The sequence below is a fragment of the Olea europaea genome, chromosome 2 (genome assembly GCF_002742605.1).
Source record: "Olea europaea var. sylvestris chromosome 2, O_europaea_v1, whole genome shotgun sequence".
NCBI lineage: Eukaryota > Viridiplantae > Streptophyta > Magnoliopsida > Lamiales > Oleaceae > Olea > Olea europaea.
The window spans coordinates 5,121,742-5,138,984 of record NC_036238.1 but is presented as its reverse complement, the minus strand read 5'-3'; the positions used below and the strand labels follow the sequence as shown (position 1 = coordinate 5,138,984).

The window sequence follows — 17,243 nt, the reverse complement described above, 5'->3', positions numbered from 1 at the left end:
GAGTGTTTATGGTAGAAGGTGAAAAAAAAAATTTCAGTGACCGTCTGTTCATTGAAAAAGCGACTGTTTTGGTCACTTTCTTTTGCTAGCCACTCAGCTCAGCTCGCTTCCCGGCAAGGCCTGCTTGGCTCGCGCTCGGGCTCGTGATTTTATGAGCCTGAGCCGCCACGAGCCCTATTTTGACGCATCGAGCCGACGAGAGGCTCGACCCTTTTGACATCCCTAAGTAAGATGGTAGTGCCACAGGTGGTGTTGGATATGGTGGTAATGGTGAGGAGATAGTGATACGATTGTAGTGGTGCAACTTCTTGTTGATGGGTTGCAAAATGGTGCGGTGGTGGTGCGTTTTTGTTTGAGTGGATCGACATTTGTGACCTATTAAATTGTTAATATGTAAATGGAGGTAGTTGTTTGTGGTTGGAGATCTGATAGTGGTGGTCGCGACTTTTGTTGGTGGTCGTGTTGTAGTGATAGTGCTGTTATGGTAGTGGCAATGTTGGCGGGGTGAGGGTTGTCGTAAGTGGTCGTATTGGTAGTGGCGATGGTATGTGACCCACTATTTAGTGTATGTGACCAAGTATTCAATTGTGACATAAAAATTTGATAATATGTGACTAAAAAATGATTTGTACAACTAATTTGAAAATTTGTGATTGACAAATAAATTATAACTTATAATTTTTTGATTTGTGATCGATGAAATAATCTGTAAACAATTAATTTGATAATATCTGACATTGTGACCTATAAGTACGCATCTGTGACCATGAAATTAATTAATGAACACCTTTTTTTCTTTTTTTTTTTAATTTTGAAACAGAAAACCTAAAAATTGAATTGTCCATACTTACTACATGACTTGTGAATTTTTCTCTTAATTAAGTGCTTCCAAAGGCCCCAATTTATTTTTGGATTGAGCTATCCTAAGGTGTAGATATAAATGATCCAAAATCATTTTAACATCATTGTCTAAATTTATTGAGTATCAAAAAATCAATTAAATCTCCATCTTGATACCCAATTAACCTACAAGCATACAAAACATAAAGTTACACTTGCATAATTAAGATAACCAATAAAATTGAAATCATAGACATTACCTCATGTCTTGAACCCGAAGCACATACTATAACTGTTCTATATACTCACCAGGGCTAAGGTCGAGAAACTTCCAAGTAGAAGCACGTAATCACAGTAATCAATCAAGAGCAAATAACATGAGATGAAGATATAATGTAGGTTAACACTCAGATCTTTTCAAACATGTTCAAAATGGACGTCAAACTAACATCAAGTTAATCAATCAAATGGCCAAGCACACATACAACAAATACATAAATGACCCCACAAAAAAGATACCATACTTATCCTATCACATTCCATGATACTCGCACATCGAGAACACATATTTCTTCTCATCATCCGCCATGCTCACTAGACTGATCACTAACACATGTTTAACTAGCAGACCACAATAAATCTTAAATTTACGGGATAATCCTCCATCACTACCTCACTTCTCTTAAGTGGATAGTGGTCTCTACATAACAGAAATGTCACTCTTACACTCCACCTGATCAGGGTTTTAACAAATAAAGAATTCCAACATTTAATCATCTCGCCATTCGTAATCCAAATGTTATTCTCTACATTCCCCGTGCATATCACCAATGCACCCTCAAACATCTACATTTCACATTACCAAAAGACATACTGCACTCTTATTACTAATGCATCTCAAATCCACTATAGCAAAATCGACACCTTTGGTGACCACAAAAGGTTATGGCTCAGTTTTAATTTACCCACACACCACAAGGTTACTCCAACACTAATACTAAAAAAGAGTCCACAAAAGATTTATCCCACAAATGGAAGGGTGAATGTGGCACTCATAAAGAGAATATAAGAATCAGTAAGTTACTTCATTATACTCACAAAAGACTCAATAAACCTTCTCCTCTCTTCTCTTTCCTTCTATTATCCTTATTAGGATAGTCTTTCTTAACATGTCCAAATTATCGTAATTAAAACACCCTCGCTTTTTGCATGTGCTTTAGACCAACATTTGCAATTGAAAGTTAAGAACTTTTTGTTTTGCTAAATTGAAAGAAACGCATTTTTTCCATTAGAAAAACATAACTCAAAATGTGTTGTCATTTTATCAAAAATGCACAAAACATAGAATGCAACAAATGATGACCACAAGTAAAGTATAGAGATAATTCACACAAAATAGTCAAACAAACTTCTTAAGATCACATGCAATTATAATAGTAAAAAAATAAATTGGCAATAAATTCAAAAAGAATTTAAGGTAAATAATTAACAAATAATTTCTAGGTCTAGCAACAAGCAATGTTTATCCTACATGGCAACCTCAAACATAATTTTACCCCATACAATGACTTTAATGTGAAAAGTAAATGACTATCCCACACGATAGCTTTAACTATAATAATAAAAGGAAAAGAATACGATACCTAGCAGACCATATCCGCTGGTCTGTAAATAAGGAGTATGCGAATTCAGCGTTTTAGGGCTATCATTATTCGCCTTGAAGTTTTCAACAACTGCGGCAACATAAAATGATACTCGATATTCGAACGTCTAAGAGCAAAATCATCCAGAATTCACCATATTTCTCAAAACTGAAATGAACATCACCATAGGGTTTTTCACACCTCTCGGAGTAAATTGCCTATTCGGACTATCACCCAAGTCCACCGTACACATCTCCACGCATCGATGGGAGCGACTTCGCATGGTCTCATTCGTTGGCCATTTTGAACCGTCTCCACCCACACAGCCTACTGGTAGTCCTGATTTCTCCAACATGTAAGTGGTTTAGCCAAAAATCAATAAAACTGGTCTAGTCGATTTTGAAGAAAATCTGGACAGCTTTAGTCTAGTTTTCTACCTGTCTTTCAACTTGATTTCAGGCCAATTTTGCTTGATTTTTGCCCTTAAAAATCAAATATTTCTATGAAAACTCTGATACCATTTGTTGCGAAAGCTCTTTAAAATCTCGAATTCAGGCTGAGAAAAATTACCAAACAAACACCAATCGAGGAGGTTCCGACCCACAACTATTTACACACGGTTGCCTCAAATTTACTCACCCACGAAGGGTATACTTGGTGGTGGTGATTTGTAATCTACAAAGGCAATAAAAAGTGTGGAAGAATATATATAAAAGGGAGAATAAAAGAGGCCATCACCAATTTTCGCGTCAAACACAAAGCACACACTTTTCTCTAATTTGCATAATCACACACCCGCTCAAAACGGGTGTAAAGAGGTGGATATTTATAGTTAGGTCACTCCAGTTGGGCCAAAATTCACTAAATGGGCTGCCATTTTAGGACCACAGCTAACTAAGAATAAATTGGCCAATACATAACACAATCCAACTAATAACCACAACTTGGGTCATTCAGTTGGACCATGAGCAACAGTAACTTAATTAAATTGCTTGTAGTGGCTCCAAGTTGTTTTCGAATCGAGTCATCCTAAGATGTCGATTTAAATTATCCAATATCATTTTAATATCATTGTCCAAATTTATTGAGTATAAAAAAAGCAACAAATTTTTTAAGTAATGTTCAATAAACAATTAAAATTCAATAAACCATAACTTCATGTACCCGAATTAATTTTGTTAAATGACTTTGGTCTTTTGATGGCTGGCTTGCAGAATATTACTTGCACATGACATTGATTTATTCTCTAAAAAGGGACTGGGAATCATACAAAATAAGAGCTGAAAGAATCAACTTCTCTAAAGCATGGAAGCATCTATTCTAACAAATTACTAACAAATAATTACTCAACTTGTTCATATATGATGTTACAGGAGTTTCTGATACCTAATAACAATTGTTCATCTATTCTAAAATGATTTGAACCACTTATTAAAAATGGGCATTTTCCTCAAAATTGTCATTAAATATTAGTGATAAGTGTGATTTCTAAAATTATCCAGACTTTCAAAATTGGATATTTGAGAGTCAAATTGATAGAATTCTATTTAATTTTGTTAATTATTGATTGTTGTAGGATACATCGAGTTTGGATGGATTTTGATGGAAAAACTGCCAAAGAATACGAAAAAAATGAAGAATTATAAAGTTTGAGGATTAAATTACAAATATTTAAAAGTTGATTCTGACTAAGAAATGATGATTAAAGATTACACGATCAAATTAAATGAAACTAGAAGATGAAGGACTAAAATTGTACATAAAAAGGACTTGAGCCGAATCACGAAAAAAGGACCAACTTGAAATTGACCGAAAAATTAAAGGCGTGTAATCGTTGCTATCAAAATGCCACAAAGTAAGACGACATAACACAATCGCACCAAGTAATGCGGTACGACTGCACTATATTATTACAAATTAGAATTGTACTTTCTTTATGTGACTCAAATTTATTTGGTAATTTATTGACACACAATTTTTTAGCCTAATTTTGGTAACCAATTGACTCAAATAAATGCAATTAATTGGCATTGAATATTATTCAACATCGTTGAAACTTGGGGCACTAATTATAAAGTTGGTCACATTCTTGCTTTTCTGCTGCATTACAATTTTGAACATAATTATTAAATGTTATTTTAGTCATACTTAGTTCACATTAGCATTATTAGCATTATTCAAAGATGGATAAAGCTACTTTGCCAGAAGAATTTAATAGAAAGCTTGACATAATTTCATGTGCAAATAGATAATTGAATTGAAAAACTGACTGCATTTTAAATTGACCAACACTTGACATTATGTCAATCTTGATGTTCATGTATTTTAAGATTAACGGTCAAGGCATTGTAAAACATCCTTTGCAAATCCTCCCATTGCTGCATACTCGTCCAATGCTCGTTCCATCGGATAATATCGTAAAAATTCCGGAAAAAATAGCCAAAACGACGTAACCAACACAAATCCAATGGTTAACGGGCCCGTTATTATCCGGGGCAAACACCATTTGCCATTAATCGCCTTCTTAATTGCAACCTCGATCATTAAACTCACACCATGCAGCAAGAAAAACCATGTGATTCCCCCATCGGGCCTTTCACGGCCCATGTAAAAGAAAATTAACTCGTGCATTATCCCCGAAATCATAAATGTGCCCAAAATTGCAGGTAGAGGAGCCCATTTCCTGCCTATCATTTGCCTCATGGCATTTAAGATTGGGTCATATATTGTAGGTCGTAAAATACGTGTCACCATTATATTCCACCTTCGACCCCAAAATTCTTGTAATGACGTTGATAGATAAGGCTCATCAAATTGTGGCTCAAGCTCAATCCCAATAAGGGCTCGAGCCCCCGAAAACAGCCAATATAATTTCCAACCCAAAATATATATGAAAACTGTACACAACCCATATAACCTTTGGATGAATATAATCACTGTAATCATACACTTTAAGAAACAAAGCAATTAACAAACCTTTAAAAGCATAATTCCATATAGATTTAAGCCCTTTCCGCGACGTTTTCGAATTAGGGGTTTCTTTATCTTTTTCTTGAAATTTGATGGGAAGACAAGAAAGTGCAAGAAACCTTGAGAGTGAAAGAGAAGGATCTGATAAAGGGCCTTTGCCAAAAGCAAGCATAATGAGTTTAAAATTGCAAAGCCAACATAAGAAAAAGGCTGATGAAACTCCAAGATGCAGAGTATGTAGTGAGAGAGGGAGGATTAGGTTTAGAGTAAGAACAGGGAGAATTGTGAAGAATCTTAAGACACCTTTTGGGACAATTTTGGATACAAAATAACAGTAGAAAAGTGATGCAAAAACTGAAAGCCATACCTTAATGAAGTTCGTGAATTCTCCTTGCATCCAGTATTTGATTACATGGATGATTTGTAGCTCCATTTTTTATCTTCTCTCTCTATATTCTGTATGTATATGTTTATCTATATATTCATCCCTTTTGTTTTCATTTTAGTGAGAGATGATTTCTCCCAGTCTCCAAAATTGGCCCTTTTTATTCAAAGAAGGCTGCTTTTCTTTTATCCTTACTGGATGGTTGGCTATTTTAAGAGTCAATTGTTCCAATGGTAACACAACTTAAGTCCAAATTTTCGATTGTTCACTAAAACTTAAAATGTCAAATTTTGGCTACAGAATTTTGAAAAATATTGTAGGTTCCTCACTAGCATAACTTCCATCTCAAATCTCTAATGAAATTGGTGACGTCACCCTTAAACTTTGAGATGATGGAATGTTGTCCATTAATCTTCGAAATATTTTATATTGTTCATTGAACTTTTCGGTGGTCGAATTTTGACCACTGAACTTTGAAAAAAGACGAACTTTGGCTACTAAATTTTGAAAACGTCTTCTATTGCTCACTATAAATTTGGTTTGAACTACACATCTTTACAATCAAATATTTTACCCATAAACTCAAATTTTTTACCCAACTTTTTAGCCATAAATTCTTCAAAAAATCACTATTTTTAGAATTCTTTTTTTTTAAATAAATAAATAATGGCAATCAATCATGATTGTTGTTAAAAAAATTTGGATTGAATTTAATTTTTACGATAAATATATTGTGTGTTTCATTACAATTAGTAGTCATTTCCTTTGCACAACTTTATAGGCATTGTCTATACCAATAGGAATGATTACTCAATTATACAGTAGTTAAATTTAAATTTAATTAATTTTTTTGAAGCTATTTTCGTCATAATAATTGAATTTTACAACGAAACGGACAATGAATTTGTTTGTTGTTAAATAAAATTAAATCCAACTTTTAACAACAAATTTTAATTAAATTCAAATTTATTGTGAGCTATAGAAAATGTTTTACAAAGTTTCTTGGCAAAAACTTGACCATACTCACTGAGCTTTGAAGTGCTCGAATTTTGGTTACTGCACTTTGAGATAGTTGAATTTTGGCTACTAAAATTTGAGATGATCGAGTTTTTAAATAGTGATATTTTAGAGAATGTGTAGTTAAATCCAAATTCATAGTGAGCCATAGAAGACGTTTTTCAAAGTTCAGTGGCCAAAATTCGATCACCTTAAAGTTTAATGGCCAAAATTCGACCGTCTCAAACTTTAATGACGTGACGGGATGTTACGTGTGCATTCCGTTAGCCACGTCCCACCAATTCTGTTAGAGATTTGAGATGGAAATTATATTAGTGGGTAACGTACAACATTTTCTAAAGTTCAATATCCAAAACTCAAAATTTTAAAGTTTAGTGAGCAATCAAAGATATGAACTTAAATTTAGTGATCAAAACTTGCTATTTTAAATTTTAGTGAACAATCGAAGACATGGACTTAAGTTCAGTGACCATTGGAATGATTAACTCCTATTTCAACGTGGTTGGTGAAGATGCATACTGGCATCTAGTGGAACCTTTTTCTTATTTTTTTTTTCGTGGATTACGATGGCCAACTTTTTATATCTAGGTAAAATTGAAGTAATATGTTTTGAACCACAATTCCGCCGGCACTTAGTGCCCACTTGATGTAGATTTTTAGCAAATAAGATTGATAGAAGTTAGTGAATTTTAAATACGCCTTTAGTGTCGACTTGAGATTCTATTTTAAAATGTATATGAAAATGTTAAAGTACAACAAAAGAAAAAGAGAATGTACAAAGATTTGAGCTGGTCTTGATGATGCTCATGTTCTTATATGTTGAGTATTATTTTTATCTTGAATCAATGTAAAATTATTATTCTTAACATGATTGTAATTCACTTTTAATGGGAAACATTTAAGTTTTATATAAATAGAATCAAAATGAGACAATAATAGCAGTAACTTATATTGCGAATCATCTAATATTTAATAAAATTTCTCAACCTCGACCTATTAATTTATAGATATTATACTTTACTTTTATTTTAATTTTTTATAATATTCTATTTCAACAAAAAAAAATAAAAATGCACGGACTTTGTCGTCCTCTATACCCCTCTCCCTTTTTTTATTTTTTTATTTTTTATTTTTTATCCAAAGCTGTCTATCTTAAGTTTTATAATATAAAATACTGTCATTTTTAACGTATCAAATCTTAGAATTGACACAAATTAAAAAGTAAGAATATCTGATTTTAGTTAATACAGGTGTATCCAATCCGTCGAAGCACCAAGGACCCTGCAATGAATTTAGCCTGGTCTTCCTCATTACAAAAATGTACTCTAATAGCCAAGATGGGTTGTCCTTTTATTTTGTTTTAATTATTTTTCCTTTCCTTTCCCTTTTTTATTGATTTTAACTAAAAACAAGACATAATGATATTTTCAACAAAATAATTAATTATTCAAAAAAAAAAAAATCGTCATTGGAGACTTGTGTCACAGTAAAACATATAAATTTGAAATTATGCTCTAAAAAAAGGTTGAAAACAACATTTTAATCGCTTCAATAAGTTGGGATGAGTGAGTGCTGCAATTTTCTCTAACAAAAAGTTCTTGACCTTAAGAATGGGTTTTAAAAGAATTCATCAAATATGTAAATTGGCTCCAAATTTGAAATCTTTGTACAAAGAAATATTAAAGGTGGAACATATATAAAGAGAGGAACTTAATTATCCTATGTCGGGTTAGTTTAGACCATCTATGACTTAGTATATGTTTGGTTCAATTAAAAAATTGAATAAAATTTAAGTCAAAGTCAATAATTAATTTTAACTATACATTTAATGGTGTCCACAATTTTTCAACCATATTTTTTTTTATTATCAATTTTTATCAAAATTTACTAAAAATATAATTTTTATTTAAACCAGGGATTTAACTTGTGCCTAAATAAATTATCATTTTAAAACTTATCACAAGCATAAATTTTAAGCTTGAAACATGCACATCAAGTGATTTTAAATGAGGTTGGACCCTAAGGTGTACTAAAGTTTTGCGCAAGAGATGTTTTCGTCACAATCATGTTTACCAACCAATCGATGTACTTGCTCGAGTTGATTAAGTTTTAATAAAGAAATATTTTATTTTAATAATTTTTACATTATGGTTAGCTTGACCAAAAAAATATACTTAAATCTTGGCCAGCACTTGTACAGTCCCGAGTTTAGGTTGAATAAAAATAATAATTTTTATAAGACGCTTATTTAAAATTTAATTATTTGGCCACAAGTAATTTGATCAATGAAAGAATTCGACAAATTAGGGCGTTCGAGATTGCTTTTACACAATTTTTGGAAAATACTAGCCTTTTCTACTCTATTTATGCTTGTTTTTCTTCTCAAATTAAGTTGGTCACATGGAAGCAAAGTTTTGTTATATTCTTCCATTAAAAAAAATTGTCATCGATCCAAGATAATTGCTCGAAGTTTTTTAAGTCCTAGAGTGAGCAACTTTAAAGAGATGATGTGAGTCATTTTTCTTTTTTTTATTAATTTACTAAACTATTTCTACTTATATGTTAAACTCTGAATGACTTGTTCACGTTCACTTAGGGGTAGACAAAATGTTCAGACCAAATCAAAATCAAATAGAATCGAGTGGTTCGGCTCAGTTCTACGAAAAAATAAAAGATTTTAGTTCTTCGAATGGAGAATAATTTGATTCTAGTTTGGTTCTATTCTAGAACCAAGAATCAAAATCAAAACCAAACTCGATTTTTACTTTTTTTTTTTTAAATATATATTAGTTTGTAGAGATCCTAATTTTGTATTAATAGGAGAAAGCCCATTAATTGATTCTAGATCATTGTAAAACAACCATTAATTTTGTACATCCTAATTTTGTATTTATTTGAATCATTTATCTTTCACTCCTTTTTAATTTACACAATGCCAAGCACTACTTTTCATCGCATCAGTTGAGGATACTCTTTCATGATCGAAAAATGAAATTGATTAGTCACTTAAAAAGCCTTTAAACTATTTTTTCCACTTTGATTGTTTGATGAATTGATTGTGTTCTTCACAAATAGAGGAAAATCCAATAAAATATTCATAGAATATTAAACTCTTCATGGTTACTTGTAGAAGTCAATTGTAAAAGTTTTGCATAATTCATTCTTCATTGTGGAGTGTGCATTCAAAACTACAGCAATTAATTTAGTGACTTATTATTATTATTATTATTATTAGACAATCTTTTGTATGAGAATCAAAATTGATTCAGTATTCAAATTATGATTATATTTTGCTTATTAGTTTGGATTTTCATGCTCTTGGTGATTGATAATTTCAACTTGTTGAATGATTTCTTTTCTTATTTAGGTATATATTATTAACTTATAGATATGTACAAGTCTGAAAATTTATGAAATGAAACTAGAACCAAGTCAAACTAGAATCGAATGGCTCGGTTTTGATTTAGCCTATATCTTAAAAAAAAAAAATTTTTGATTCCTCTATTTAAAAATCATTGGTTCATGATTGATTTGGTTCACCTCAAACCAGAACTAATTGAAATCATGTCCATCCCAAGCTCACCCTTTGGTTGTGCTTATTGGTGGATGGTGTACTGCCATACTTTCTGTCACCAGTGGTCTTAAAGTGTACAAGACAAATTTAAGTGTTGTGAGATAAAATATAGACATATAAGTTATTAAAAAAAAAAAAAAAAAAAAAAAGAAGAAAAAAAAAAAAAAAAAAAAAAAAAAAAAAAAAATTAAAAAAAAAAAAAAAAAGAAAAAAAAAGAAGGAAAAAAAAAAAAGAAAGAAAAAAAAGAAGAAGAAGAAAGTAAGTTTTAAAATAAATAATTGTTTCATCCTATTGAAAGTTAAAAATAAATTATTTATTTTGAGCTAAAGAAGAGTTTTTCAGAAAAAAAAGCAACTTTTTACTTAATAGAAAATAATAAATGTGTTCATCAAATTTTATTTAAAATAATACTTATTTTTAATGCTTAGAAAACATGCCCATAAACTTATCAATTCTAAAGAAAACATTAAACTGTTTTCTTGTTTGAACTCGGACAATTGATTAAAGAACTTACCAATATAACAGGTTTTTGCAATTGCTAATTTATCAATTTCAATGGGAGTTTTCCTCAATTACTTATTTTTTATGATGTCATCATTTACTCAAATTTTTTTAATTACGTTTCGTCTTCACAGTTTCTTTACTATATATGAAAGTGTCCTTGTGGTTCTATTCCTACAATAAAAAGTACTAGAAGGTTTTCGACTGATTCATGTATGCAATGGTATTTATAAGATGATCGCTAAGGCATTAGCAAATCAAATGAAACAAGTTCTACCTAATATCATATGGCGTTAAAGCTGGATATGAGCAAAGCCTACGGTCGAGTCCAATGTGATTTCATTGTATACGTGCTGCAGTGAGTGAGCTTTTAGAAGAGATAGTGTCGTTGATTGAGGAATATGATTTCATTGTATTCCACTAGGACCACTACCACCTTTTCAGTTCACATTAATTGTGCACCAATGATTGGGTCTTGCTGTCCCGTCAATCGAGGCAAGGATGCCCCTTGTTGGAATGTGATGCCTACAGTTCGAGGTTATAATGAAGAATTCAATTGTCTGATAACTTAATTTACTTGACCCCAAAACCGGACCCATTTTCCTTTACTGATATTTGGTGAAATGTGACATTAATGGTTGCATCTCGATAGTAGTCTAAAATCCTTAGTTGCTTTAGACTGTTAGATGATATGGATGATCAATGATTGACAGCGAGAGCATAAAATCAACTTTCTATTGCCCTATTACTCATTTCATTCCAGATAGGCCATTTTTCTTATTGTTTTCTCCTCCTATTTTTATTTTCCAAGTTCAGAGATTCTTGTTCTTCTGGTGCAATAAGCACGTCTTCGTGAGGGACAATTTAGAGATATTCTAAATCTGTAATTAAGGTTTGTTGATTGATCCACTGAAGCAACTTCGATGAGTTTTTGGGTCCAGTGATAGAGCTTTGAGAGTGAAAAAGAAGGGTACAATTGTTTAGAGCTTGATATATGATATCTTTGAGGCACGCAAGACTGGAACTCAAAAATATGTCTGGAGTTTTTATTTGTATTTTCTGAGATTTGTAATAACAGTAGATATGTAATAATAGTGGTATCAAAGCCTTGTGGTGTTGGGAAGTGAACCTCAGTTTTGTGGAACCCCAAATCTGTACATTTCTTGAATGTCTATGCAACAATCACTAGTTATTAGCCAGAATTCTTAGCCTTCTAGGTGTTCATATGGGGAACAAATCTCCGATCACCACTTTAGATTGCTTTCTTTACACCCTAGATAGTGTATCTTATATATATTACTCATCTTTTCTCGATTAAGCATAAAATATAGTCAACTTGTTCATGCCGACCTTTTCATTCACTTTTTCTCGTTCAATATCAACTCAAAACATTGTATACCTTCCATCTTGACTTGAGAACATGATTCTTGTGGAATCCTGATGATCCTGGGCATTTGAGGGTTCTTTTCACTTTATTTTAAACCAATCTTGGATCACTTTTGTAGATGTGCATTATTATATGTATTTTATGCATTCTTTTGACCTTTATTGGGTTTTCTCACTTTGATTATATCACTTTCTTGTTTTCTGCCCCCCACAAGTTTTGTGGAACCCCAAATCTGTACATTTCTTGAATGTCTATGCAACAATCACTAGTTATTAGCCAGAATTCTTAGCCTTCTAGGTGTTCATATGGGGAACAAATCTCCGATCACCACTTTAGATTGCTTTCTTTACACCCTAGATAGTGTATCTTATATATATTACTCATCTTTTCTCGATTAAGCATAAAATATAGTCAACTTGTTCATGCCGACCTTTTCATTCACTTTTTCTCGTTCAATATCAACTCAAAACATTGTATACCTTCCATCTTGACTTGAGAACATGATTCTTGTGGAATCCTGATGATCCTGGGCATTTGAGGGTTCTTTTCACTTTATTTTAAACCAATCTTGGATCACTTTTGTAGATGTGCATTATTATATGTATTTTTTCTTTTCTTTTGACCTTTATTGGGTTTTCTCACTTTGATTATATCACTTTCTTGTTTTCTGCCCCCCACAAAAAAAAAAAAAAAAAAACCCACGAAGTTTCTCATGAGGTGGATTACTCAAATCCACTTGGCGCATGGTTATTGGTATTAAGCACTTAGAAAGAATTGTGCTAGTTAAGTCTAATGGTTGAATTTAATCTTGTGGTCAATTACCCTATTAGTCATGTCCCTTTCATAGTATAATATTTGAATTTGAATTCAAATGGTTCTTTTGCTCTATAATTACAAGACTCATTCACTTTCATTTGGACTTGGCATAACAAAAGACAGAAAGCATAGAGAGGAAACCAAGTCGAAGAAGTTCATATCTTCGACAAAAATTTTTGGTAGATTCCGACAGATTCTTTTCTTAGTATATCCACTATCATTACCATGGATGACGGTACATGATATGGTGTTGCACAAATTTGAGTCAAACATTATAGGACACTCCATTGGTGGTGTTGAAGAAGCTTTGGGTCGATTGGTTCGGCTTTAACATTTTGAAAATTTATGTTTCTGCATTGTAGCTGTAATAATCATTTGTACACTATATTTTAAACTCTACAAAGGATATCAGAGCTTAGGCTAGTGGTAGAAAGTGTTATGAGAACCTGAAAATCAGATTGGAAGTCAAAGGAGTTTGGTTTTGTTCGAAAACAAGTTCAATCAAATTTTCAAACCCATTTAAAAAAAAAAAAAACCACGCACCTAGTGGATGAATGATGACCACGACAGACTCCAGAAGATGAGCAGAAGTTGCCGTGCCTTGTATGAGACTGACACATTGGCAGCAGATGCGATGTTTGAGCACACTTGTAGCGGATGTAGGTTACGCATGAGAGCTCGTGAGGGAGAATCAGCAGGAGCTGAAAAAAGACAAATTGTTCATTGTCGAATTTCTGACCTCCTAGTGGTGTTAGATTTGAGTTTGTGCATTGTGGAAGCAGATATAACCTCAGGTAAAAAGGGGAACCAGAGAAAGCTTTTTCGTTGGCTGTTCAGTGGTGTTTCCGAGGGTTTCAGCAGCTGCTAGATGACTTATGATAGTTAATGGAGGTCCTAGATCGATAAAGACTCGCATCTCTCCTAAAAATATGAACCGACCGATTGGTTCACTCGGTTTGCAAGTTCTAACATCCTTTCGCATTTACAATTGAGATATTGTGTTATTTAACTTTTCTGATATTGTTTAAGTGTTACTTGTTATGATATCATCGCTTATGTCGTGTTGAAAAATAATTTATACATATATTAAGTAAAACATTTTCAAAAAACATTGTTTTGCTACCATGGCCTCTTGAGTTGAATTGTATGGTAAGAAAGATTATTTCATTTGGAAGTAAAAAAAAGAAAGCTAATTTAATCCTACAAAAAGTTTCTAGAGCTCTTGATGACCCGATCTAATGCATTAAAAGCTAAATAGGATGAAATTATTGAGATGAATGAAATTGCATATAGTTTGATTGTATTGTATTTATGTGATAATGTATTAGGACAAGTTGAACAATGTAAATTGCCAAAGATTTGTGGGAAACCCTGGTAAGCTATTTTTGGAAAAATCTCTTCCAAACAAAATACATTTGCTTCAAAAAAAATTTCAGTTTTAAGCTAGACTCAAGAAAGGATCTTGAATCCAATTTGGGTGACCTTAATAGACTCATCAAGTGTTTAGCCCACAATGATTGGAAATTTGATGATGAGTATTTAACGGTTATTCTTTCGAATGCTATTGACACTACCTGTCCCGAATCACCCTATGGACCCGAAATGTAATATACGTCGATGATAGATGCTGACTAGATGCCATATTCATCACCAAGGCTGACTATAAATTACTAGTAATTATCTGCCAAAATCAATTTCTTATGAAAAATACCAAGCAATGGGCCCAAAATAATTATTTCATACTTCATCAAAATGAAATATGTTGTGTGGCTAATACTTTGAAATCATCAGGCTTCTCCAACTATAAAGAACCAATTGTTACATGTAGGAAAAGTCATGAAAAAATATATGAGTTAATAACTCAGTGAGTGAAAAATTTTAAAAATAATTATACTTTCATATTTATACATATTTAGAGGAATTTGAGTTCATGTCATTTATTATTTCAGAGAATAAATTCATATAATTATAGCCAAGAATTATCGTAACCCTGTAAAATATCATCTCATCCCATCACATGTAATCCACCAAAAATATACTCCCTGACTGAAATCTATAATCTGCCACTCAACACTAATCTTCCAATACATATTATCCTTCTTGTTTAATACCTAAGATACATATCGACAACCTTTAGTTCTTGCTTAAATTTGAATATAAACAATTATTCATAAATCCTATAAATTTAATTTAACATACCTCTTTAAAGAAAGGCGATGTTAAAGAAATGAAGAACCAAAACTTATAAAAACCGGCATCTATTTCTGTCTTTATCCCTTCTTTCCTTTTTTCTTTTTTTTTCCCCTTCTTTCCTTTTCTATTCCCGCTTCTGGATTCTCATACGCTCCTCTCAATGAAATGAGCCTCATTTCAATTAAATAAATGGGAAACAATGCAATAATTAATGAGTCCCTCAACTTTGTTATAATTTTTAAATTAGGCCTTATATTTCCACGGTCACCAATTAGTCCCAACCAATACCATTTGCTTATAATAATCCCTACGAAATTATTTTACATAATTTATATCCTCATTTGGCTTTAACATTAACTAATAGAATTTTTGACTTTGACTATAATGAGTGGGATGTAACAGCTACCCCCGAATCCTATAGAGATATTAGGAATGCTATCAAATATGCTAGGGATACATGGACCAAAGATATTGTGACTGATATTTTAAGGAGTAGGGAGATGGAGCTTAAGAAAGAGTCAAGGGATGGCTCGAGAGAAGAGAGTTTGTTTGTTGGAGGGAGAAATGAGACGAGGGAGAACTACTTTCGAAGTAAGAAGGGCAGAGGAAAATCGAAAGATAGGTCTAAGACTAGAGATAAGAGTGTTAAGAAATGCTTCAATTGTGGCAAGTTAGGGCATTTCAAGAGATATTGTAATAACCTTAAGTAGAAACAAATAACATAGTAGAGTGATGATCAGAACTTAGTTATTGTAGATGATTTCCTTGATTGTCTAAATGTTATGACTATGTCAGGAGACTTGGATACTGATGTAGATGGTGCCCATGATAATGTACATGTCATGAACATTTCTAATAATGATTTTGGCAATAAGTGGATGTTAGACTCAGGCGCCACTGTTCATATGTGTCCTATTAAGTTTTGGTTCTATAACTACAGATATGTGAATCGTAGAAAAGTATACTTGGGAAATCATTGTACACACAATGTGGAAGGAGTAGGTGATATTGCTAGTATGATGCTAGGTGCATTACAAAACCCCGTAGAGGTGTTAATGAATCTTATTTCCTTTGGCACTCTACAAGAGGAGGGTTATGAGTTCGGATCTCATGTTGGTACTTTAAAGATTTGTAAATGATCTCTAGTGATTATGAAAGGTCCCAAGAGAAATGTGTTATATGTCCTTCAAGGTGAAACTTTAGATACAAAAGTGTCAGCATTTCTTTATTTGTGAAGGTAGATTAGACCTTTAGCATAAGAAAATGTGACACATTAGGAACAAGCGGTTGAAATATCTTAGTGACTAGAATTCACTTTGTAAGGGTAGTGTTGCACCTTTTAGCTTTTGTGAGATGTGTGTTCTAAAAAAGTCGCACAAGGTAAGTTTTAGGATTGGTGAACACAGCACTAAAAGACCACTGGACTACATTTATGCAAATTCATGGGGTCTCAAAAGATATCCCATACATAGAGGGGACATATTTTTTCTGTCCATTGTTGATAACTACTCAGGAAAGTTTGCGTGTATCTCCTTAAATCCAAATATGAAAGTAAGTTTAAGTCTTGCTTTGCCTTAGTTGAAAATCAAATGGGAAGTGGTGTTAAAACTCTTAGGACAGACAATAGTTTAGAGTTTTGTAACTTTGAATTTGATAGCTTTTGCAAGGGAAATGGTATAATAAAACACACGACTGTGCGACATTCTTCCCAACAAAATAGGTTGGCGGAAAGGATAAATCAGACTTTAATGGATAAACTCGGATGTATGATGATTAGTTCTGAGTTATCTAAGGTTTTTGGGGTGAAGCCTTGTACACTACTACCTAATTGATAAATAGGTCATATTCCAATTTTGTTAACTTCAAGACTCTAAAAGTTGTGGTCTAGAAAAGGCCTAAAGTCACATATTAGAATG

General features: G+C 32.5%; 1 protein-coding gene across 1 annotated transcript; it reads right to left on the bottom strand.

Moving 5' to 3' along the window:
* Positions 1 to 4,680: 4,680 nt before the first annotated feature.
* LOC111409365 (acyl-CoA--sterol O-acyltransferase 1-like) lies at positions 4,681 to 6,016 on the bottom strand. Its single transcript, XM_023039424.1, is given in 2 exon segments — positions 4,681 to 5,334; positions 5,336 to 6,016. Coding segments are annotated over 2 exon segments (1,071 nt in total). The 5' UTR covers positions 5,887 to 6,016; the 3' UTR covers positions 4,681 to 4,814.
* Positions 6,017 to 17,243: the final 11,227 nt, after the last annotated feature.